Raw genomic sequence first — 25,982 nt, 5'->3', positions numbered from 1 at the left:
TTTTCTTTCTCTACCTATAAATATATTTACTTCAATCTCAGTATTTAATGAATGAGAATTATAATTCTGACTTGATACTTATTTTTAATCTCCTTTCTTGACTTTCACTGTGCCTTTCAGTCTGGGAGATAGCTATCTTTTGGGCTACTTTTAAAATCTTCTCTTTGTCATTTGTGTTCCACAATTTCACTATAACATATGTATTCATCTACTACATATTCATTTAACTTGTTGAAACAGAGGATTTAGGTCCTGAAACACATCTTGAAAATTCTCAGTTAATGTCTCATAATTATCACCTATCATTCTCTCCACTTTCTCTTTGTGACACTTCAATGATGTGTAAGAAAAATGGGAAGTTCCAACAAAATATTATATATATCCTAATATACTAGAACCCACAAGATTTTTATTCCTTATCCCTTACCTTTTCTTGTTTCCTATTTAATTTTCTGTGCTGCATTCTAGGTAACTTCTTCAGATCTGGCTTTGACCTCAGTAACAATCTCTTTTGAAGCATGTCATCTTTTCTTCATTTCCACTTTGTTTTCAATGATAATCTTAATCATTACTGTATTCTCTTTGATTATTTTTAATGTTTCCTTGATGATTTGTGACAGTCTCCTTTTTCTTGTTCACATATCAATTTGCTGCTGTATTCCTTTAAATATGGCTCTTTAACTTTTATAACTTTTAATGGCAAAATTCCTTGTCTTCATACATTTCAACTGCGTATTGTTTCTACTCATTTTTCTTCATTGGTTCTGGTTTTGTCTTAATAGTGGGAGTATATTTACCTGACATTAATCTGTGGGATTTCAGAGAGGCCTGCATTGAGAGTGCAGAACGTCCAGCCCGTAGCTTTTCCAGCTGTCTCCAGTCTCATTCCAAATGCAGGGGGCCAAGAATTGTCTGCCGCACTCTGAGTTGCCAAATACTCTCCTGGGTTTGGTTCCTGGGGTCAGAACGTACTCTCAGGACAGCCACAATGTTCCCTCCAGAACACAGTTCTTACATTTGTTATTTTTCATGATACCGTCTCCATAAATTAGCACTTATAAGGCTGTGTAGTCATGACTTCCCCTACCTGTTCTTCCAAGAAAAAATTATATAAATACATTTTCAATAAAAAAGTACTAAGTCTAAAGATATTCCCTCTTCTTTCCTTTTTGGTTCTTAACCCAAAACTTAAAAAAAAAAAACTTAGATATTAGAATTATATAATGTAGACTTTACCCTCATTGAGTTTGAAGAGCATGTGATATTTTAAATTGGAAATTCCTAGACGAACTGACAAACTGGCTTACACAATGAATGGTCCAATGCTTGTTCAACAAGCAAGTGCCCTTTGATAAGCTCATAGCAGAGCATCTCAGGCACAGTTAACTCTAGAACTCTGCCAGGGTACAGCGGACCTAGAGTGTTCCTGTTATTGGTTCATCCACCTGCTCGTCACTCAATCAGCCTGTCATTCATTAACTCATCCATTATCTGTGAAATAGGTCTCCCTTCATGCCAGGAACAGCTGTTGGTAATGTAATAAGCACAGCCTTCACCTTTATGGAGTTTAAAATCGAGTTGAGCAGAAAAATATCCAGACAAGTAACTGGAAAACTCCAACTACTCTATTGACTAACGAGCACATCAGTGCTCGTTACCATCAGCGCTTATAACAGAAAAATTGATCTCAGCTGGGAGGCAAGGGAATGCTTCCCACAGGAGGGCTGATCATGCTGCGGTCTGAAGCACAGGTAGGAGCTGGCCACTGCAGAAACGAAGTCTCCAGCCCAGGGCAGAGAAAATGGCCTTTGAAGTCTCCGCGATGGGAATGAAGGAGACACAGAAGAGGGACTCCCCTCACGGCTGTAGTAGAGAGAGGCAGGGAGGTGAGGGGAGGAGAGACACAGCAAGGCCTTGGAGGGTCACTGCCCAGATGGGAAAGGTGGGCCACAGAAGAGACCACATGAGAGTGTAGGCTGGGGGAAACCCTAGAGAGAGGAAGCAACACGGTCCCCAGGGACAGACAAGAGTCTAGATGGATCTGAAATACAAATCCTGTTTCATCCTGGGGGCCTCAGACCCATGATGATGGAGTTTCAAGGTCCCTGGTGCAGAGAACTCTGCTCAGGGCATCACTGAGTTTGGGGTGAGAGAGGAGGGCAGAGCCTCCCTGCCTTTATGTACAGAGAGGAGACGGCCGTGCAGCACTGTGGCTTCACTGCTGGCACAGAAGTACACAGATGTCTGGGAGGGAGCAGCCGACTCCAGCCTGAGCAGGAACTCCTTTTTGTTTAATCTGGAGACACTGTAGCCATCGGGGACTTCTCCTGGGTCAGTGGTATCCTCGGTAGCTGAGTAATGAATCAGCCTCAGCCCCATGCCTGGGTCTTGTCGATACCAGTACATGGAGTTATGGTTCATATCCTGGGCACACTTCAGTGTCATGCTCTGTCCTGTCTTCAGGATCTGGAATTTTGGGCTCTGAGTGACATCAGCATTTGCAGGACCTGCAGAGAAGGACAAAGCTGATGCTGCAGCCCCAAAGGGAAGGCGCTGGGCCTTGAATTCCAGACAGGGGCCCTGCCTAGGACCCACCTGCCCACAGGAGAGAAAAGGCCGCACAGCACAGGAGGCCGATGCTCATGGCAGGTGCTGCAGGACTGAGGGATCTTCTGGGTCTGTGCATTGATGAAAGGGGAACAGGACTGTCAAGGGAGTCATTCTGAGATGTCACTCTCCCTGCCTGGGCCCCAGAGCCTTCCTGGCAGGAGAGGCCACACCTCTTCCCTAGATGGTCAAATTCACAATAAATGCACCAGTGAACAGTTTGGATGGGAAGAATGCCTTTGTCTGAATTGACACAACCTTACAAGCTTTTCTTAGCCTTTTTGTAAGCAGTTTGTAACTCAGTGTAAATTTTATCCCTGTGATGATATAATTCCTCATTCATACACTGGTGTTAGTTACCTAAATATTTCTCTAATTTAGACACTTACGGACACTCCTCATGTCTTCCTGGTGTTTTTGACTCCTGTGTCCCAAATACTCCTTCAAGTATCCTTTTCTAATTTGCTTAGCTGACCTTAATCCTGTTTACAATCTTTTGTCTATATTGGTTTTCTCTGTTACCAAGTTTCCAAATCCCAGGGGCAGGCTCATCAACATTGGAGGAGTCGTTTTGTTCTGTTTCTTGTCCATTCACTGACAGATGGGACTCCTGACAAGCCGAGCTGAGCAGCCTCAGCTCCTCCCAGGGCTGTTGTTTTCTGTGCCTGGGGTGAGACCCCAGCAGGCAGAACCACCTCACGCTTCTGACTGCCCTCACTGTGTGGATGATGGTGGCTGCCCAACGCTGCCCATGATCTGTGGGCACAAGCGTGTCTTGATGTGTGAGGTACGTGGGGCAAGGAGAGAGGAGGCAGGCTTATCTTGTTTCTTATCTTGATAAGAAAAAGTGCTCTCATTTTATTTGAAGTGTCATATTTCATAGGGAATATTCCCTTGGTCAGGATTCTCACCACTAATTCAGTAACAATTAAAAAAAACAAACAAACAAAAGGCCGGGCACGGTGACTCATGCCTGTAATCTCAACACATTGGGAGGCTGAGGTGGGCGGATCATGAGATCAGGAGTTCAAGACCAGTCTAACAAACATGGTGAAACCCCGTCTCTACTAAAAATACAAAATAACAATAATAATAATAATAATAAATTAGCCCAGCATGGTGGTGCACACCTGTAATCCCAGCTACTCAGGAGGCTGAGGCAGGAGAATCACGTGAACCCAGGAGACGAGGTTGCAGCGAGCCAAGATTGCACCACTGCACTCCAGCCTGGGCAACAGAGCAAGACTCTGTCTCAAAAAAAAAAAAAAAAAAAAAAAAAAAAAAGCTCAAAAACTGTATCTTAGTGCACAGAGCTCCACACTTAAAAAGACCCCTGTTGCTGTAACATTGTCATGATCTTCAACTTCCTTACAATATTTGAGCAAAGGAGCTACCAGTAAGTCTCATTGACTGTCCTGAGTACATGGTTTGGTTTCATATTCTGCTCACCTCCTCTTGTGCTGGTTTCCTTTTGGCACAAGCACATGACTGGAGTCTGAGTCACTCAGCATCCGTGGGGTTTAGGAGAGAAGGACACAGAAATTGAAGTCAGAGCAAGGGATCACCTGGTGCTGAAAGTCACAGCCAGGATGTAACAAGTTCATGAGTGGGTGCCCTGTCTGTGCCCAGGCTAGACCAGGAGACAGAGAAACACACAATCTAGGAGCCTGCTTCCCAGGGCAGAAAAGGGCATTTCCTAGCTCAAGGCTTAGGACTCATGATTTGGACACTTAGAGTCAACACAAAGGGAACCTTTCTCCCAATGTGACGTCATATCTCAGCAAGGTCACTATTACCATGTTTTGTTTGGCCCCAGGGCACTCAGTGTGTGGACACAAAGCTCAGCTGCGTATGTGTCTGATGAAACTCAAAATATTTCCCTTAAAGATGATTAATTTTTGCCAAAATATCATTATAAAATAATTTGAGTAAATGAGCAGATAAGAAAATAGATGAATGAAAATGAATAAACAAACTTTGTGAAATCAGCCTGTACCAGCTTGAAAGACCTTCTGAGGTTGTTTTATCACAACATCCATCTCCAGACAGAATTGTCCCTAATGTGGATCTGGTAGCTCACTTGGCTTCAACCCCTTTTAAAACCATACAACTTTTCAGGAGCTCCTTGTTCTGTTAATTATTTAGTTACGTATAACCGATCTGTTTATTTAAAATTTGTAATGTTTATATAATTTATATATCAATAATATTGAGTTTTAAATGCCTGAGGTGGGATATATGCTACGTTCTCTAGTTAATACTTTCAAAGTAATCATCATGCATATATATTGCCATTTCTGTGACTTCCTGAGTCCTCACCCTAAGATTTCCAGGGAAAATGTGTCTTTATCTGCCTTTGGGCATTGGCACAGTAGAAGAGGCTGCCTGAGATTAGCAAAGGAAATAAAAATAGCTAGATTTCTACTATATGCTAAATATTTTATGGTATTGGCTGGGTGCGGCGGCTCACACCTGTAATCCCAGCACATTGGGAGGCCGAGGTGGGCGGATCACGAGGTCGGGAGATTGAGACAATCCTGGCTAACACTGTGAAATCTCATCTCCACTAAAAATACAAAAAATTAGCTGGGCATGGTAGTGTATGCCTGTAATCCCGGCTACTCGAGAGGTTGAGGCAGGAGAATCACTTGAACCTGGGAGGCGGAGGTTGCAGTGTGCCGAGATCATGCCACTGCACTCCAGCTTGGGCGACAGAGTGAGACTCTGTATCAAAAAAAAAAAAGAAAAAAGAAATTCTATTTTTGTATAGTAAAATAACAATAAATGATGAAATTATTATTTTTTGAAGTCTTCTCTATGAAGCAGAATTGAACTTCGAATGAATGTGCATTCATATACTCAGTGCTTGCTGTTCTGCAAATGACCCTGCTGCTCTTGTGACAGATGGTTTCACAGAAACAATAAGATACTATATATTTAATATTCACACCTTAAATGTGGTGTATGCATACAGTGGAGTATCAGTAAGCATTAAAAAGAAGAAAATCTGGCCATACCTGACAATATGGCTAAACCTGGAGGACATTATGCTGAGTTGAAAAAGTCAGGCACAGAAAGACAAATACTACATGATTGTGCTTACATGAGGCAAACTAAAAGTCAAGCTCATGTAACTGAAGATGAAAATGGTAATTTCCAAGGGCTGGGAAGTGGGGCAAATGGGTGGCTGCCATCAGTGGCTGTAAAATTTCAATAAAGAAGGATGAGGAAGTTTAGAGATCTACTGTCTAACCTTGTGTCTGTAGATTATGATACTATATTGTACATTTAAGAATCTGTTTAAAAGATAGCCTTCTGTTATTAAACTTAAAAAGCTGGCAGAAAAAGGTGTAGGTGGCTAAAGAGAGAAAGAGAAGAAAAAAAGGAAATCTGTATAATTCAGAAACTGAACAAACTACTTTGAATAAGTTAAAAAAATTTAATGCAAACCTTAATACTCTAAAAAGTAAGAAACATATTTATTATTCTTTAAAGCTTTTCTTTTTTATTTTCATTTGTTCTTTTTTCATTTTGCATTTTTTGTCATAAAATATCTATACAAAGAAAGGACCTCCAAACATATATCAAATAAAATAAATACAATAATAATGAATGAATAACAATTTTTCTTGTTACTTTTCCTTAAGGTAGATTGTATCAGTTATAGGAAGTCTATAGTGCGGAAAATTTCATCCTTCTGTTTTGCTTCAATGAAAGGTGAATGGATACGCTTGGCCTGGAAGTCACGTGTTCCTTGGACTTGTCAGGGAAGAGGTTATAATGGTCACATATGAGGCACGACCTTGCCCTCCTGCTAATGTGACCTGGAAAGGGGAAGCCAGATGAAGGGACAGATACATAGAGTCGGGGGAGAGGGCTGGTGCAGAGGTGTCGGAGGAAAACACCTCAGCCAATTACTTAATATGAGACCTAGGACAGCTGCTTTCCTTCAGATGTATAAACAGGTGAAATTATACCTACCTTACATGATTTCAGTGAGCATTTAACCAGATCACATACAGAAGCAACAGGAAGTGTTGGGGGAAAAGCCTGTCAGCTCACCAGGACCTGAGCCCCTCTGGCTGGCAGCACCCTCCTCAGGTCACTCCCTGAGTGGGGGTAGAAAAGTGTCACCCAATTCCTTGCCTTGGCCTTTTCCAGGTACTGTCTCTGCAGGCCAGTCTTGCCTTGTTCACCCATTGAGAGAACCAGGCTCAGCAGCTCCACGCAGCATTCCTGTCCCGCACAGACCCTCAACTAAAGGGGAGGTGGTTGGGCACAGTCACCACATGCCCACATCACACTTCATTTTCCTCTGCCCACCCTGTCCCTGCCTTGACACTGATTCCCAGCCCTTGCCACCCCAGCCCCTACACTCTCCACTGCCCATGCAGAGGCAGAGACACTCCCTGCTTGGTGCAAACCCCGGCCCTACCTTTCCCTGGGCAGTCCCAGGCCAGAACCTACTCTAATAGCCACCTAATCTCCTGATGCCAGCAGGCAGCCAGGCATTCCCTTCCACCCTCCTTTACCGGCCACTCTCGCACCCCTCCCCAGGGTTCCCTGCAGCATTGTGGAGCCACAGCGCCCCCAAGTGGCCAACGTTCCACAGCCCCATGGATTCACACCTGACCTGATGAGCTCAGGATTGTCCAAGTTAAGAACAGGGATGCCCCCACTCCAACCCCTGCAGACCCCGTTATCTCACTCACACCCTCTCTATTGCTTTCCCGGAAGGGCTGATTTAGGGTGGAACTTCAAATTCACCCTTGGCCAGTGGAGACAAAAGGACACATCTTGATTGCACAATAAATTACTGTTACATTATAGCAATGAGCATCCTAAGATGGAAGAGAGGAGCCAGAATCATACAGGTCACAGGATGAAATAGTGTGACAATATCAAGCCAATCTGGGCTGAAAATACTACATTGCAGAGCTCCCTTTGATTAGTCAGACCCACATCTTTTTACACATTGTATTTAGTTTATTCACAAATTTTAGTTAGCACATTTTATAAAGAGGATTTTTTGATTTTACAAATTTATTTCTGAATTTATAAAATCTTGAAATAAACTATCTTATCAGCTATAACTTAGGCAGATTCAGTTAGGTCTGCTATTTCCTATCCTTACCTAGAAGTGCTTAGGAGTTCTGCTAGTGACCCAGCACCTCATAAAATGCCACCAGGGGAGAAACTATTTCTGTGTGAGTGAATATCCACAAGAAAACACACACACACATTCACACTCACACACACACTCACAAACACATATCTTTTCATTGTCAAGGATGATAAGATTCCATTACTGAGCAAAACTAGTTTTTTTTTTTTTTTTTTCAATGTTTTAGGTTGATTTAGGTTGATTTCATCAAGGGTGATTAACAAGCACCTTTTACTACATTCCACTTTCACCAAATCTTTAAAAATGTGGTTGTGGAAAGTGTGGTTATGGTGAGGAAGTTTTTTGCAGGATTATGAGTCTTTAGGAATATTACTATACCATAATTTTCTTTTTTTAGTGATTCTTCAATCAGCACAAATAACATAATTTTCTTCACTCCAAAAGAACATTTGCAAATTCCAGCATTGGATATACTTTGGATACTTAACAGCACTGGTCATCAATCCTGTGTGAAGACACAATTGCTAGGAATACTACAGAAGTTACATGAAATACTAAGACTATTCATAATCATTCTGCATGATATTTCAAGTGGAGTCCCTTAATCACACTCCAGGATTCTGTATAAGAGGGCAGTAACTTATTAGTTTTACAAACATCAAAGAGTATCAATTATACACTTGACTTTTCCTATGAAAATAAAGGGAAGAGACTGATACAGTACAGTCCCAGGGAATGTCACAGTAAGAAGTGAAGAGGAAGGCAGATGTGAGCCTGTCCTTGGCAGATGATTGGTATGTGACCCCGTCTTGGGAGAACAAAGGTCCTCCCAGGCCATGGAAATAGTGAGGACAAACGCAGAGGATGTAAAGACTGCTGAGTTTTAGAAAATGTTCAAAGAGCATTTGGTCATAGAAGGTAATTGGATCTGGGAGGTGAATGTCAGAAAGGAATCCCAGGGCCACAGAATGTATTTGGGGGGAAACTGGAAAGTATTTGCCCCTTTAGGAACAAGGGTGACTTTACCTTCCTCTGTGTTTTGGGAAGTACCTGACTGTGGCCTGAGGAGTCGAGATTAGGGCCGGAAGAAGGAAGACAGCAGAAGCAGTTCTAGGGCTCTCACAATGGCCAAGAGGCTCTTTGGTGATGTCTCCAACTGGGACCGGCTACCAGGTGATTCCAGTTGCTATAAGACCTTTCCTTAATTTTTCTAGGTATTGAAAACTTTGGGAGAGGGGAGAAGAGAGTTCATGGTGCACAGAACACCACTTTTCATCACCTTCTGCTCTATCTCTATTTTCAATCATCTTTCATTTTCTCTATCCTTGACTTTCCCCAAAATCTTGATTTCTTCTCCCCAAGTTGTATAAAGAAAACCCTGTTATTCTCCCTTCTACACTACGCTGTTATCAACAATCTTGACCACAAAATTAAATCCCTTGTCTTGAAAAGGAGCGCGCCAGCTGTTAAATTGCAAACATTTCCTCTATCCCTGTAGCTTACTGTGTCGGCAAAGAAGGTAATGTTGCAGTCAACCTACGGAAGCAGTACCTGTCCTCAGAGTAGGCTCTCTTGGCCTTGTTTTCTCCAGCCCTTGTTTCCTCCAACCCCGAATTGCAGAAAGCCCCAGGCTGTGGGTCCTAACATTCTAAATTGCCTTTCTTTCTCCCTGCAGTCCCCAGGTTCTCACAGATATGTCAGGGCTGAGGTTGCTCCACACTGGGCCCGGGAGGTTTGTGCACAGAATGTGGTTGGCTTTGTAGGGCTGTGCCAAGCTGCTGGCACAAAGATAAAGGGCCGAGTCCCCCAGCTCCAAGGTGCTCACATTCATCTCAGAGCGAGAGTTAGAGAACTGGCGCCCTGAGAATCGATTAGAGAAGTTTCCTTTTTGTCTCTGTGTCTCACTGAAGTATTCGAAGAGGAACTGAAGGCCCTGTCCTGGGGTCTGTTGGTACCAGGACACACTCCTATGCCCAGAGATAGGGGAGCAGCTCAATGTTGCTTGCTGTCCTCTCATTTTGATCAGAGATCTGGGAGTTTGGGTGACTCCAGCCTCTACTGGGCCTGTGGGAAAAGCAGATGGAGGATGAGCACGGGAGACAGTGCGGTGGTACCTCCCCAAGGTAAAGTGGAGAACACAGGGGTGGGGCAGGCTCAGAATGGGGTGCTGTCCTGTCTGCAGGGACTCACCTGCTCCCAGGAGACAAAGCAGGGCCCAGCAGAGCAGCATGGAGCCTGTGGCACCAAGGGGCAGGCAGCAGTGTGTCTGTGCTCAGGGCTTGGTCCTCCTGGGGAAGAGCTGAGTTCTCAGCCTCGCTTTTCCTGGTGGGAGGGGCATCCTGTGATGTCACTGTCCTATGTCCTCCCCTTGCAGGCTTTCTGAGGTCCACTGCTCTCTGTTCTGCACAGCAGAATCCACTGGGCCTGTGACGGAGGGAGACAAAGGCTGGGGCAAGAACACCGGAGGGAGCCTGAGGATGCCTTGGATGAGGCTTGCTTCAGAGACATCCCACCTGTGTGAAGGATTCACTTGCTCCAAGAGACAAAGGCCTTCCCATCAGAGGCACCTGGAGCCCATGGCCAGGTGGGACAGAGCTGGTCAGGTGTCAACCTGCAAGGGATACTGGTCCTCTGAGAGCTGGGGTTTTGAGCACCGCATCTCTGATCGGATGTTAGGCTGTGATGTCACTGCTCTGATGTCATCTCTGCAGGTTCTCATGCACTCTGCCTTCCTTGTTATGCCCCTGGCTTACCCGATCGAAGACCTCTGCTTTGTGCTGTATATATTCTCACATACCATGTGGGGCTGGACTGGGCTGCTCTGAGCTGGAATGAGGTTAGGCTGCATGTCCCTCCCCACCCCAAGTTCCTTTGCTTTTCCCTCTAGGCTGTTGTTCCTCTGTCTGTGCCTGCCGGGGACATGCAGGTGGTCCCATCCCAGCATGGGACAGCCCATTTTCATTCTCCCTTGCAAGCTCACGGAGACTTCCTAACCCACGCAGAGCTGAAGTGCATGGCTCCCTGAAGAGAGGCACACCTGCAATTTTACGTATCTGCCATCACATTTTTAGTGAGCACAAACATCAAGCAAGGCTGCTCCTTAACCCTCCGTGTCCCAGGCTCCTGGCTCTGTGCACATCCCAGAGACATTTGGAGCTCAGTGGTTCCACAGCACCCCCGTGTGGCCCGCTGCGCAGTAACCAAGATTTTGCCATTGTTAACCGACTGAATATGTATGTCCCTCCAAAATACAACCCCCAGGGAGACAATATTTGACGATAGGGTCTTTATAGAGAAAACTATGTTTACATGAGCTTATAAAAGTGGAGCTCTGATCCAGTATGGTTAATGTCCTCTGGGATGGGGCACTCGATGCCTGGCTTGTTCTCTCTCCACCATGTGAGGATTCAACTGGAAGAGGGTGCTCTGCAAGCCAGGAGGAGGGCCCTCACCAGAGCCCCGCATGCTGGCATCCCCTTTTCATACTTTGGAGTTGTGAGAAAAAAAAAGATTTGTGTTTAACCCGTGCAGTCTGTGCTATTTGCTGTGGCTGTCTGAGCTGATGGATACAGCCTTTCTAACACGGTGCATGGGACATGTTTAAATTAGGAACGATTTCACCATCTTGACTATTATACTTTTTCTCTAGGGGAACTAAAAGAAGCCCCCACATTTTAAAATTTATGTCCTTCAAGATCACTTTTTGCATTGTAAAAGGGGAAAAAGTGATAGAGAAGAAATTTTACCTTTGAGAAAACTCTGATGAAGGAGATGATGCAAACCCGGCCTAGCTCATGTAGGTGTGCTACGGGAAGAACTGTGCCAGAAATCACACCGAGTCTTCCCGTCCCCCTCGCTGCAGGCAGACTCTCAGGGATTTGTAGGTGATTGATTATTAAAGTTCTTCTTTCTGTGATGACTCCAGCCAACTTCCTCGAAGCAGACCTTTCAGACCACTCTGTGCTACGTGCCAACTAATCGGCTTATCCAAAAATAAAGAAAACAATACCCACTGTTGCCATGCTGCTGGGGAATTTGTTTCTCTCTCTTTTAGAAATCCTCTTTTTGCTGATTTCACTGACAATATCCTCTTGCCCATTTTCCCATATATGAGTAAAGATATGTGCAGAAAATGATTAAATTTCTAAGTCTCTATTTGTGGTTCTATACTTAGTAAGCTAAGGAGGAGAGGCCAGACTGGATTTAAAAAAGAAACATGAGACTTGGAAAAACAGAATCTGAGAAAGATTCCATTATAGAACCACTATCCTTCACTTGCTACTTCTGATTTAGTTTATCTCCAATCCAAATTTCTTTAAATATCGACATTTGACATATCTGTCATCGAATTTTAATAATAGTTACATATGTAGAGCAAGTCTAGATATTGTCATTATGAAGTATTTCTTGATATTTAAGTCCAAAGGCAAACGACCCCATGAGAAATCAATGAGAAGAGGTTCCAATCCAGCTGCATCTGACATTAGCAGTCACTAGCCAATGTGCCAGTGAGATGTGATCAATAACCAGTACCTCTTCCAAGAGGCCATCACAAAAATACCCTACTGTGGGAGTATTCAAGGATATAAACCTGTTAAAATTATCTCAAGTTCAGATGGCAGTGTTCTACAACTTAATACTTTTTATGGATTTTCTGCATACCTAACTCTCCAAAACCTTTCATAATAGAAGCTGATTTTCTGATGTGGTTTCTGATCCTAGGGAAGGTAAAGCTACTACACAAAATCATAAAAATATCAACTATCAGTAGAAGTCACGTTAAGAAAAACTATGTATTTTTTGCTTTAAAAGGAATGCCTAAAATTTTTCTGATTCAACTAAATAAAATTGCTAGAATACTGGTCAATTCTTTACTAGAAAAAGAAACAAAACAGATATCTAGATTGCTTCTGAGATGCCTCATATCCCATGATGAATAGCCATTATATTCAGAGAAGAGAAGGCTTAGATAATATTATAAAAATGTGTGAAATACCAGAGCACTCGATCTGACTCCCCATAAAATTGCAGACTTGTAGCATCTCCTGGCTCCTTCCCCAGGGAAACCTGATGAGACAAGATATAACTAAGAAACCAGAAACAAACTGAAAACCATGAGAATCTTCTGGGAAGATTGAAGCTATTTGGGGCCAGAGTATGAAGAGATGAGTGGTGAGCCCAAGACTGCAGTGAGAAAACAAACCGTGGACATTGGCTAAGCTCTGCCCTGTCTGACTTCCTCCTTGCGTGGAGACAATCTGATCTACATTTAAATTTTAGAAATCAATAGCAGAAGCCAGGCATGGTGGCTCATACCTGTATCCCCAGCACTTTGGGAGGTAAACGCAGGAGGATCACCAGAGCTCAAGAGTTTGAGAGAAACCTGGCAATGTAGCAAGACCTCATCTCTACCAAAAATGTAAACAAAAAAGTTAGCGAGTGGTGGTGGTGTGTGCCTGTAGTCATAGCTACTTGGGAGGCTGAGGTGGGAGGATTGCTTGAATCCCAGAGGTCGAGGCTGCAGTGAGCCACGATTGCACCACTGTACTCCAGCTTGGGTGACAGAAAGAGACCCTGTTTTTAAAAAAGACAAGGCTCTGCTACCTCAATTCTTACAGAGATAGAAACTTTAGAGGAAAAAATAACCATTGTAACCCCAGAAAATATAACTTGATTAACAGCAGCTGGCCAGTTACAATTAAGTGAGGACAAATAAGTAAAAGAGAAACACAAAAGTGTCAGATGTTAATCAAATAAACTACAATTAAAGGTAAAATATAAATGGAAAGGACAATAAGAAAGAGGGAAGTCTGAGAAGCATGGTGACTGCAGGTCTCAGGAAAAGCTTCCCAGAGAAAAACAGGGAGCTAAGTAGAGATCTTGGCTACCTTGTACCAAGCAAAGGGGCTAAATGATTACCTGGCACACAGCTGTGTTAATGATTTGAGACAGTGTGTGGAGTAATTACAGATGAGAGAATCTAAATGAAAGCACAATATTAGGAAGCTGCATCTTCCATTAGAACGCGTACTGAGTTTTCCGTTTTACTTCAATTTATAGCATTTCGGCCCAAATGCCTCCATTTTCACCTCCATGGCCTTGCTCATGTAGCGCCTCTATAACCACAATTGGGCATTATCAGAGAACCCCACTTCTGCCTCTGGCTGAAATCTAGTGTTGCTGACTTGGTGAAGACATTGCCCACTTTTCCCACCCTCTAAGGCAGGAGGAAACCCTTCTTTCACAGAAACTCCAAAGCCATTAGCATGTACTTCTTTCTAGAGGTGATTAAATTTCTCTTTATGAGAACTCGTTTGTTCCTTCCAGCCTCATAATTCTGTGAGAGCACAATCATATAAAGGGACATGTAGACAGCACTAGCCCTGGGCAATATACACATAAAACAGGATTTACTGGGGAAAACTCACAAGCAAGAAGCAGGAACACTGACTCAATTATTCACCCCGTCCTTAGTCCATGCAGAGATGTGCTTGGATAGGCATAGCTCCATGCATTGTGGAAAGTCTGCCAAAAGAAGGATCCATCACCATTCTGCCATATGTATTACGGAGAGAGTGGGAGGTGTGCATTTAAGGTCTACTCATGGTAGAATACATAGCAGGGGTAGCTTCTGGGCTGGCAAAAATGGTCTCGTGTGATTGGAGACCAGAGGTATATCCAAGCCAGTGTTGCGAGGACTAGCTAGAACCCTTTGCATATCTCAATCTGACTGAATTAATTACCTGCCTAATACTGATAAGGGTGAAGGTAGAGAGAAAACAAAAGGAGAAAGAAGGGTACTCTCATTTCATAGGGATTGTGTTCAGGTACCATCAAGAAAGTGGAAAGGAAAATTTTCAGACCGAGGAAAAAGTTTCACAATACATGTATTGGACTAGAATACTGTATCCAGATTATATAAAGGATTCCTATAAATCAATATAAAAGGTATATAATTTAACTTTTAAAACTGGGCAAAACATTAATAATAGGTATATGAAAAAGACATATCCGCAAATGGTAATAAAAACATTAAAATGTACTCAACATCATTAATCCTTAGAGAAATGCAAATTAGAACTCCAATGAAAGATTAATATTATGCCAATAAATTCAACAGCAGACAAAATAAACAAATTCCCCAAGAAACACAATTACTCACTCAAAAAGCAGTAGATAACTTGAATGTCCATAGGGATATTAAAAAATACACAAAGATGAAGTTTTAAAAATTGAACTCATAATAATTAAAAGCTTTTCCAGAAAGAAAACTCCAGACCCAGCTTACTTTATTGATGAAATTGACCAAGTTTATCAATTTACAAATTGTGAGGAATAAATAGTACTAATATTAACATAGAAGCAAAAATCCTTAACAAAAATAAAGTAAATTTAACTCACAATGTATAAAAAGATTAATATCTAATCAGTAAGTGAGATTTGCCCCAGGAATGCATAATTGGTTCTATATTTAAAAAGCAATTAATGTAAGTCACCATATTTAAAAATTATTTAATTCGATGTGAAAATTTTTAACAAAATATTGGCAAACTGTATCCAGCAGCACATCAAAAAGTTTATCTACCACAATCAAGTAGGCTTCATTCCTGGGATGCAACATTGGTTCAACATACACAAATCAACAAATGTGATTCACCACATAAACAGAACTAAAAACAAACCCAGATGATCATCTCAATAAATACAGACAAGGCTTTTGATAAAATTAAACATTCCTTCATGTTAAAACCCCTTCAACAAACTAGGCATTGAAAGTACATATTTCAAAATATTAAGAACTATCTATGACATACCACAACTAATAACACACTGAAGCAGCAAAAACTGGAAGCATTCCTGTGAACAAGACAAGGATGCTCATTCTCACCATTCCCAATCGACACAGCAGTAGCAGACATAGCAAGAGCAATCACACAAGAGAAAGAATAGAAGACATTCAGCCGGGCGCGGTGGTTCAAGCCTGTAATCCCAGCACTTTAGGAGGCTGAGATGGGCGGATCACGAGGTCAGGAGATCACGACCATCCTGGCTAACATGGTGAAATCCCGTCTCTATTAAAAAATACAAAAAAAAAAAAAAAAACACTAGCCGGGCGTGGTGGCGAGCGCCTGTAGTCCCAGCTACTTGGGAGGCTGAGGCAAGAGAATGGCAGTAAACCCAGGAGGCAGAGCTTGCAGTGAGCCGAGCTCCGGCCACTGCACCCCAGCCTGGGCGACAGAGCAAGACTGCATCTCAAAAAAGAAAAATGAGCAAAGGACATGAATAGACACTTTTCAAAAGAAGAAATGCATGAAGCCTACAAGCCTATGAAAAAAATGTTCAATATAACTAATTAGTAGGAAAAATGCAAATGAAAACCACCATGAGATACCATCTTACACCAGTTAGAATAACTGTTATTAAAAAGTCAAAATATAACAGATGCTGGCAAGATTGCAGAGAAAATGGAAAGCTTATACATTGTTGGTGGAAATGTAAATTAGTTCAACCGCTGTAGAAAGTAGTCTGGATATTTTTCAAACAACAACAACAAAAAAACCCTACCATTCGGCCCAGCAATCCAATTAATATACCAAAAGAAATACAGCACTCTACCATAAAGATAACATGCACACGATGTTCAATGTAGCACTATTCACAATAGCAAAGACATAGAATCAACCTCAATGCCCATCAATGTGGACTGGATAAAGAAAATGTGCTACATATACACCATGAAATACTATGCATCCATAAAAAGAACAAGAACACATTCGTTTCAGCAACATAGAGAGAGTTGGAGGACATTATCCTAAGTGAATTAACCCAGGAACAGAAATCCAGATACCACACATGTTCTCACTTATAAGTGGGAGCTAAACATTGAGCACACATAGACACAAACAAAGGAACAGTAGACACTGGGGCTTACAGAAAGGTTGGGGGTGAGAGGAAGGTAGGGATTAACAAACTACCAATTGGGTATTGAACGGATTACTTGGGTGACAAAATTATCTGGATACCAAATACCCACGACATGCAATTTACCCATGTAACAAACCTGCACATGTAGCCCTTAAAACTAAAATAGAACTTGGAAAGAAAAAATTTTTTATAATCATCTTAATAGATATAGAAAAATTATTTCCCAAAAATTCAATGTTCTGATTAAAAACTCTTAGCAAACTAGGAACAACAACAACAAAAAAAGTCCTCTACCTTATAAAAGGCATTCATGGAACATCTATAGCTAATATCATACTTAATGGTCAAAAACTGAAAAAAATGACTGAATTTTTTCCCCAAAGATTAGGAAGAAGAACAGGATGCCCATCCTCATCCCTTCTTTTCAACATGACCATGGAGCTCCTAGCAAAGCACAGAGGGTAGGGGATGATGTTAAACAGTCTTTATTCACAGAGGACCCAAGCACCCATGTGAAAAACCCTAAACAGTGTACAAAATCCTACCAGAAATAATAAATGAGTCTAGCAAAATTTTAGGATACATTTTAAATATACCAAATTAAACTGTATTTCTATGTAAATGTGAAAGCAAGAAAAATTTGGAATTAAGGAGTGCCATTAAAAATATTATCATTTGAAAAGTGTTCACGTCCTTTGCCCATCTTTAAATGGGGTTACTTGTTTTCTGCTTGTTGATTTTCTAAATTCATTATAGCTTCTGTATATTGGGAACAGAAAACCAAATACATGCATACTCTCACTTACAAATTGGAGCTAAACATTGAGCACACGTGGACATAAACATGCAAAGAATAGACACTGCAGATTACTAGAGGGAGGAGTGGAGAAGGGGGCATGGGTTGAAAAACTACCTATTGGGTACTATGTTCACTACCTGGGTGCAATATACCCAAGTAACAAACCTGCATATGTACCCCCTGTATCTAAAATAAAGGTTGAAATTTAAAAAATATATAGTATCAAAAATACTAACTACTTAGGGACATTTTAATAAAATTTGCCCTGGGTTTCAGGGGACATTGAAAGAAAGGGGAACACTTCCTCTTAGGAAGTGATAAAATACTCCACATTTTGGTCGTGGTGGTGTTACCGGAGTGACTGCATTTGATAAAATGCATGTAACTGAACGCTTAATACTACATAGTTCACTGAGAGTAACAAAAATATATCCCACTCTCCAGAGTTAACAATCATTAATATTTCTGCATTTATTCTTTCAACTAGCACTTTTCTAAAATGACTTATGTAAAGGTGATTAGACGTTCACAGAGCTCACTGCACAGTTGTTACAAACGAAGGCCACGTATTCACGGGTATCCGAATGGTACTAACTCTGGGCCTGAACATACCAGCATCCCTGGAAGTCCAGCCTCACCCAGGGCTTGATTTCCTTATATTCCTAAGGAGCCCAGAGTTGTTTACTGTTCACAAAATACGTTGCCCCTTCGGATGAGCTCTGTAAGGGTTGCCTCATGGGTGCTGCTGGCCAGGGTTTCCCAAAGGTCCTGCCTTTCTTCCCACCTGCCTGAAACACTGGCCTTGCCTGCTGCTGCCAGGGGCAGGGGCTGGGGAGGGAAAGGGTCTTTTGCTGCAAATAAAGTCCCCAGTACTCAGGTGTCTGCATTGCTAAGCTTGAGAGCCAGATTCTGCCTGTGTGCTCAGACTTTTGTGGTTCTTTAAGGACTGTGCTCCTGAATCAGGGCAGATCTGTCAGGGAAACCCCACAGCAAAACTCCCTTCCCATTTTCCCCATGACCTCCCCACCGCATCAGGGTGGCTGGGTCCGGAGGCTTTAAAGTATCAACTCATCTACTGCTACTGTAAGGGAAAATGCAAAATAAATAAACGAGGCTTAATTTTTCCTGTGAAAAGTAATGCAAGAAACTCCTCCTCACCCCTTTTCTAAGAGCATTTAGTTTCAAAGTCTTGAAATTCTAAATTCTTCCTTTGTCTCTTTGAAATGTGTGTAAATCCTATTAAAATCTATATAAACCTCTTGCCAGTTTTATGACCCAGGAATGTCTTTCCCAAGACCTTCCTTTCCCAGGCTTTCCTGGGAACCATATTTTGAGATGTAATCATCAAGGAAGATAGAGCCCCTGTCTCTCAGTTTTTGTGGGAGGGGTAGGAGCCCAATTTAGGATCCTAACTTAACTTAGGCAAAAGGCTAATTTTGACAACTAACTTAAAAGGTTGCTTTCCCCCAAGTTGTGAAGCTACCTCATTTCATAAAACTGTGACAAGAATATCTTCTCTTTTGATACAGCACAAATGACCGTATATCTTGGGATAGGGAGCCTTTTGTCTCTATCATAAATGAATGAATGAATTAGTGAATGAAAAAAGATGTAAACAGAACAGCCAGGACCCACTCTCCTCTCTAAAGGCTAATGTAGAGCTCTGGAGGCATCAGGCTCTGAGCCTGATGATTTAACACACTGGGAATAAAGAGACCGTAGGGGGAAAATAATCCTTCAAATGTCAGTCTGGAGAGGAAATCCAGGGAGGAGCTGAGACCTGAAACCGACAAGGAGACTTCCAGCCAAGGAAAGGAGAGTGGATGAGTCAGGAAGCTTCTAGACCATGATCCACAGGCTCTAGAGCAAGGGGAGCAGACAGAGGCATGTTTGCTGCCTGCCGGGTTCAGAGAAGGTGTCTGTGCACATTCGGAGCTTTGATCAGGGCTAGAATCCACAGTCTAGCTTTCAGTGTAAAAACGAGATAATAGAGAACAGACAAACTGGAATATAGAACAATAGAAGTGGTGAAAATTGATACATATTTCTCAAACACATTTCCCAAAGAGTAAGTCTACTACTGTCCTCTCTAGCTGACTTCTGGACTGGGACCCTTGCCTGGAAGTTCGTTCTCTGATTTCGCAATGCTCAGTGCTGCTTGACTCTGCATGACAACAACCTATGATGGAAGGGAACCCTTGGTCCCAAAGAAGAGTCATGAAAACCACTGGACGTGAAGTGTCAGGAGAACATAGCTCCTCACAGGATGGTGTCTGACCTAGTGCAAGGTGTAACTCTGTGGTGACACAGGTGATTATTTAGAGGGTTCTTCTAAAATTTTAAGCTAAAAAATCCTTAGAGCATCCTTGCTTCATTTCAGAATTATTATTATTATTATTATTATTATTATTATTATTATTATTAGATGGTATCTCACTCTGTCACCCAGGCTGGAGTACAGTGGTGCAGCCTCGGCTCACAGCAACCTCCACCTCCCGAGTTCAAGCGATTCTCCCGCCTCATAAGTAGCTGGAATTACAGGCATATGCCACCACGCCCAGCTAATTTTTCTATTTTTAGTAGAGACAGCGTTTCACCATATTGGCCAGGCTGGTCTCAAACTCCTGACCTCATGATCTGCCCGTCTCGGCCTCCCAAAGTACTGGGATTACAGGCCAGGCCTGAGCCACCATGCCCAGCCTATTTCATGATTTTAAAAAAAGCATTTTTTAAAAGTAGATCTGAATATGTTTATCTTTTTTTCAAAGCAGTTGACAGGGCAGTCACACTCAGGCAAAAGAAAACCCACACTCTAAATATGTGCACAGGATGTAAAGTTGCCGCATGGATGAATTAGCAGGTGCTGTGATGTTCTGAAGCTTCTGTCGGGGCTCTTGCAGGAAATGCTCACCCGAGCCCTCCGTGGCCCCCACAGCTTCCTGGCAGGCCCCGAAGGTTTCTGCACAGGAAAGCGATGACTCTGCAAGGCTGTGTCTTGGCTGCTGGCGCAGAGATACAGGGCTGAGTCTTCTGGCTGCAGGGCGCGTAGGTGAAGGTATAAGAGAGAGCTCTTGGAGCATTCAGGTGAGAAGCGACTGGGCACACTTTCATTAATAGAGAGTTTCTCATACTGGTAGACAAACATGAGCTCCGGCGGCTTCTTAGCTTTCTGCTTGTACCAGTACATAGCATTGTGTCCCATATGTTGTTCACATTTCAAAGACTTCTTATTTGTCATTTCCATGACCAGGTGCTTTGGTGTCTGGGTAACTCCAGTGTCTGTGGGGACTGTAGGAGGAAAGGGACAAAATTCAGGCAGAGCCCAGGAGGAGGGTTGTTGCTGCAGCCACAAGGAAAAAGCTTGGAGTTCAAGGACAGACAGTTTGAACCTAACTCACCTGCTCCCAGGAGACAGAGAACCGCACAGCAGAGCAGCCTGCAGCCCATGCTAGCCTCGGGTCTGAGATGAGGCCTCTGACTGGGGTCCTCTGGGTGAGGGGCTGGGCTCTGGTCTCCTTGGCCCTGATTGGTGGTTTTCCCTGTGATGTCACTGCTCCTGACAGTTTCCCCAGACCCAGGGGATGTTTCTTCCTAGCCGTTTTACATCCTTTCTAAGTTCTGATAGAAGGTAGATTTGAATAGTCTGGGCTGGGATGAATGGGCTGGGCAGAAAGGACAGAGCCAGCTTTTTACCCCCCAAGGATATTCCTCTGGCAGGGGCTCTTTGCTCTCAGCTGCTTCCTCATTAAGTGGATCCTCCCTCTATCTCTGTCTCCCTGTCTTTCAGGACCCCTCTCAGCAACAGACCACTCCCGTTCAAGGAATCTCCTTCTGTCCTGCGGGATCACACAAGACAGAACCATTCAAAACGTCCCTTCCCTCAATGTCTAAGCACGGTGGAGCCCTTTTTGCCTGGCTCTGTGGAGGGAGGATGACTGCATGACCACAGATGCAGTGTGGACCAGCGCTCATCATTCAAGGGTATGACTGTGATGCCAACCAGCAACCAGGCAGTGGGGAGGGAGGTGAGGGAGCACGAAAGGGATGAGCCACCCTCTGTCCCTGAAGCGGAGGGCATGAGGCTTGGCTGGGCTTAGAGCTAACATACACAGGATGCTGAAAAAGAACAACGCAAGGTGTGTGGTGCAAAGGAAAGGGAAATCAGCTTGAAGCTGATGTTAGTGTGCTTGACCTGAGTACAGCCATGCTCTCATTTGAGGTACGGATGGCTCCCCGTGGGCAAGATCCCTCCTGGGCCATCTCTCCTCTCACTCTCTATCCCTCCCCAGGTCCCTGCCTCAGAGGTTTCACGGGAGCACAGCTCCTCCCTGTGGCCAAAGCAGCACTTGGCCACTCACCAACCCAGTGTCAGGATCCAGACTGGATCCATATCCCACATCCCTGGGCAGCAGGGGTGGGTTTGAAAGGCCAGGGGAGAATGAAAAGGAAAGAGATGTTGGCAACAATACAGAGCGTCAACAGTCGGAACACCAGGTATCCCCACACCTAAGACATTCTAAAGTTTTACTCAACAGAAATTGTCTATGTCTGAGTCTGGGCACCATTGCAACACCTTATCTCTACAAAAATTACCAAAAATTAGCCGGATGTAATGGTGCATGTCTGTAGTCCCAGCCACTCAAGAGGCTGAGGTGGGAGGATTGCTTGAGCAGGGAAGTCAAGGCTGTAGTGAGCCTTGTGTTACTGCACTCCAGACAGAGCAAGACCGTGACCAGCTAGAGAATAAAAATGTATCTTACATGAACTTTAGGAAATGTAATCAGTATGTCAGTGTTCCATCACTTCATATATGTGATGCCACATTTCCTCATATATTAAATCAGGGGAATTGAAAGGAGATGATCTCCAAAGCCCTTCCATTTCTAAAATGTTAGAAACCACATTAGGTCATCAGTTCTGTGGAGAGTTTTCCAACTTGAAACCAGCTCGATGAATTCCTATGGGTCATTTCTATTTCGCTGCATACGCTATTTATGCTTCGTGACCATTTATTGAAATATCATCAATTTTCTTAAAATGTAAAGTTATGCCAATATTGACTTTTCATTCTAGAACATGTGAAGATACAAATGAACACAAATAAACACAAAAATGAGATGATTCATACTTTCTAAGGGATTTTTACCATCTATTTATTGTTGTATTACAGCAGTATTACCATTTTGTGATGATCATTGTAATTGTAGGAGTGAGATTAGGGTCGTAAATCTATGTTATATGTAAATCTACACTCGGCCTAGGGAGGATACTTATCCATGATTTTAGTCAAGGATTTATAATTTAGGTTTGTTTTAACCTGGGGATATGTTCAGTCAGGAAGAAAATTTTAGCATTCCTCTAATGTATACATATTATCAGATTTTCGTTGTGGCCCATAAAGCAAAAAAAAAAAAAAAAAAAAAAGGTAAAGGAATGTAGATAGGATTTTAAGAAAGTGGGGTTGAATATTCTTCCCCTCAACGGGTTACATATAGGATGGACCTCTAACCTGCTATACTAGATAAAAACCTAAAATTAATCTTGTTTCAAACTCTAATATCATTCCTATTAAAATTATTTCAATTGGTATCTACTTCAGCAAGAAAACACTTTGGTCCTTCTACAAAGAAATAGAACAAATTTGAACAAATAAAAATTTATTGCATTGTTTAGTTCCCAATAAGTAAACCCAATTGCAAGGAAAATGGAAAAAAAAAAGCAATAGAGTTTAAACAGAAACCTTAAATAATGCTGGAAGTAAAAGGTTTAACTTTCCTGAGGACAATAGCTAACTTATGTTAGCATTTCCCACAACAAGGGGTGGTGACCAGAGAGCTCAAGTCATCTGAATTAGGAATGGATCTAAGAAGGAAAATGATCTCAGGATCGTGTGAATTGCAAGAAGAGTGAAGAGTGGAATGGTAAATATGAAAAAAGTCAAGCAAACATGTTTATATAAAATAGAAGCAGTATATATGTGATTGAAGACAAGAGGACTTAACTGACTCCAAGACAGCTGGGATTTAGGACACAGAGTACTAACAAGGAGCCCCAAGAACTCATGTAAGAAAATCTTTTTTATTTTTTATTTTTCTTTCTGGGCCAGATCCTAAGTTATGCATGCAGAGGGTGGCACTCCTGAAGGCCCAGCAGGGAACAAACTCTGGAAGGCTGAAGACATGGGCAGGGATGTCAGAAGATACTCAGGCCCAGAAGGGATTGGCATTCAGACCCAGTGAGAGTGGAGAGTCGTGGTGGGAACACCATGATTCCCACTAAGACCCTGGAAAGGCATGCACTAGCAATGATGACCACATGCTGGGGCTCCCTAAGAGGGAGGGCAAAGCTGAAACAGGCCCTAGCTAGTCCTACATTCAACCTTCCCAGATAAAACCCAATACTATTTCCAAGAGATAACATAAACCAGAGCCTCAAGCCTATGTCATCCACAATGTTTCTCATAAACCCTTTCTAACCTTTCATGTGGGATATTTAGAAGTCTCCTAATCCTTCATGCTACCCAAAAATCTATCTCCTTTCTGATCCATACTACTACCAGTGTTCCTGTACCAAAATAACAGTTTCATCATGTTGTTTCATTTGGAGTAGGACCAATGGCTCACTACTGCCTAGAGATTTGTGTCCAAAGTCCTTTCCGTGTCTCCCAATATCCCCAGTCATCCAGCTGTCGCCTACTCTTGAGAAGAGTTCAAGATGACATTCATCAGAATTGGAGAGACACTTGCTTGTCACACTTCTTGAAGAGAAGGAGTCTACAAGGCACAAGGCTGCCTCCACCGGCTTCTCCTCAACACTTTCCAGTTTACCTATTGCCATGGAATTTCATGCCTCTCCAAATATTTTTCTGTTAAATAAAGTACTTACTGATCATCAGAATTGTCTCTTGATCTTAGAAATATTTCCCTCCCCCTCCTTTATGCTTGTGCTCATCAACCATTTTTAGCAATCATATTTTTTCATAATGTTATATAAAATATTAACAAATGTGTGCAGCACAGAAAGACAAGAAAAGGTTTCCTCCATCAGTTAAGATCTTTAGTGCTTGAAACAGGCTCCGTTTTTGTTTGTGGGGCCCTAATACTTCAGTGGCTTTGTTGTGAAGCCCTGCCCTAGCCGAGAAAAAATTCTGTGAGACTCTGTGTGCATACAATGGAGGATTTCTCCACTGGGTGCACTAGCCGGCTGTACTACAGACTGAAACTCCATCAGAGGTCATCAGGGAGTGGAGACTGGAGCCTTGGGTGCAGGTGCACACACTAGCCCACAGCTTCCTGGCTGAGCCGGGAGGTTTGTGCACAAGCACGTGATGCATCTGCAAGGCTGTGCCTTGGCTGCTGGCACAGAAATACACAGCAGAGTCACCAAGCTCCACAGACTTGATGTGAAGATTTAAATGAGCTTTGTCTAGAGATTCAGGTGAGAAGCGATTTGGAACTGTTTCATTTAAAATGGGCTCCTTATTACTGTAGATAAACATTATCTTCAGCAATTTCTTGGAGTCCTGCTTATACCAATACATAGTATCATGACCCAGATTTTGTTCACATTTAAGGGACTCCTTCTTTCCCATCTGTGTGACCAGGTATTTTGGAGTCTGGAAAACAGCTGTGTCCAAGAGACCTGAAAAGGAGAGAAGCAGAATTCAGGCAAATCCCAGGAGGTAGCCTGCTGTCGTCATGGTGAAAAGGTTTAGGGACTCCAACAGTATCATGTCACCTGGTCCCAGGACTCACCTGCTTGGAGGAGGCAGAGGACCACACAGCAGAGGAGCCTGCAGCTCATGGCAGAGTCAGGCAGACCAGGCAAGGCCCAGGGCAGGATTCTGGTGTGCAGTGGTGAGAAGTCTAGGCTGTGCTTTCCACTGCCGCTAAGAGGGGCTGCGCCAGTGAGGTCACAGCCTGTAATCATTTCCCCATTCCCAGGCTCTCCTCTAGCATGGCTCCTCCTTTTCACGCCCTGCACTTGCTGCTTTAAAAGTTTTTGAAATTTCTGGGAATAGTTGAGAGGGTTGAATTGTGGCCTCCAGGATGTGTCTCTGACAGTCATTCCTGTGCCATCAGCCCCCTCCCTCCCTGCTTCTTACCCGGGATTGACCACCCCCTCCCTTCCTCTCCCTTTCATGCCCTTCCCTCAGAGTCAGGCTGCTGTTCCTCTTTGGATCCTTTGCTTCCCCTTCACAATAATGCAGAACATTGTTTTCCTCTTTTGAATCTTTGTTCATGTGAAGGTCTGATTAATGGTCAACAGTCTCCCTGATTCAGAAGCGACTGGCCTGAGATTTCACCTGAGTACCAGCTACAGTCACCTAACCCACATGACTGTGATGCTAGTTCAGAGAAAACCCTGCTGAAGGGTCATTGTTGGGCGTGAACTGCAACCCTGCTCCCTCTGATGCTTGTATCTATCCAAGGGGCAGATCTATGAGGAAACAGGAGGCTGCTGGACAATATGTAGACACCGTGTGCTGGGAACGAATGGCGATGAATGTAAACAACACGGCAGTCG

General features: G+C 43.0%; 2 long non-coding RNA genes and 1 gene segment (V, D, J or C); 1 reads left to right on the top strand and 2 right to left on the bottom strand.

Annotated features, from left to right (window-relative positions):
* Positions 1-9,968: 9,968 nt before the first annotated feature.
* On the bottom strand, positions 9,969-19,765 carry LOC144340001 (uncharacterized). Its single transcript, XR_013415666.1, has 3 exons — positions 14,161-19,765; positions 12,729-12,799; positions 9,969-11,714 (listed from the first exon to the last, which is right to left on the bottom strand). It is a non-coding gene; the product is annotated as an uncharacterized LOC144340001 (long non-coding RNA).
* Positions 19,766-19,850: 85 nt separating this feature from the next.
* Positions 19,851-21,222, bottom strand: LOC696684 (T cell receptor beta variable 4-1-like). The segment is given in 2 exon segments: positions 19,851-20,744; positions 20,855-21,222. Coding segments are annotated over 2 exon segments (525 nt in total).
* Positions 20,356-23,174, top strand: LOC114677059 (uncharacterized). The gene is made up of 2 exons (XR_003728381.2): positions 20,356-20,540; positions 21,244-23,174. It is a non-coding gene; the product is annotated as an uncharacterized LOC114677059 (long non-coding RNA).
* The last annotated feature ends 2,808 nt before the right edge of the window (positions 23,175-25,982 follow it).

The sequence above is a fragment of the Macaca mulatta genome, chromosome 3, assembly GCF_049350105.2.
Source record: "Macaca mulatta isolate MMU2019108-1 chromosome 3, T2T-MMU8v2.0, whole genome shotgun sequence".
Lineage (NCBI taxonomy): Eukaryota > Metazoa > Chordata > Mammalia > Primates > Cercopithecidae > Macaca > Macaca mulatta.
The sequence above is the reverse complement of the archived record's forward strand: the minus strand, read 5'-3'. Positions and strand labels throughout refer to the sequence as shown.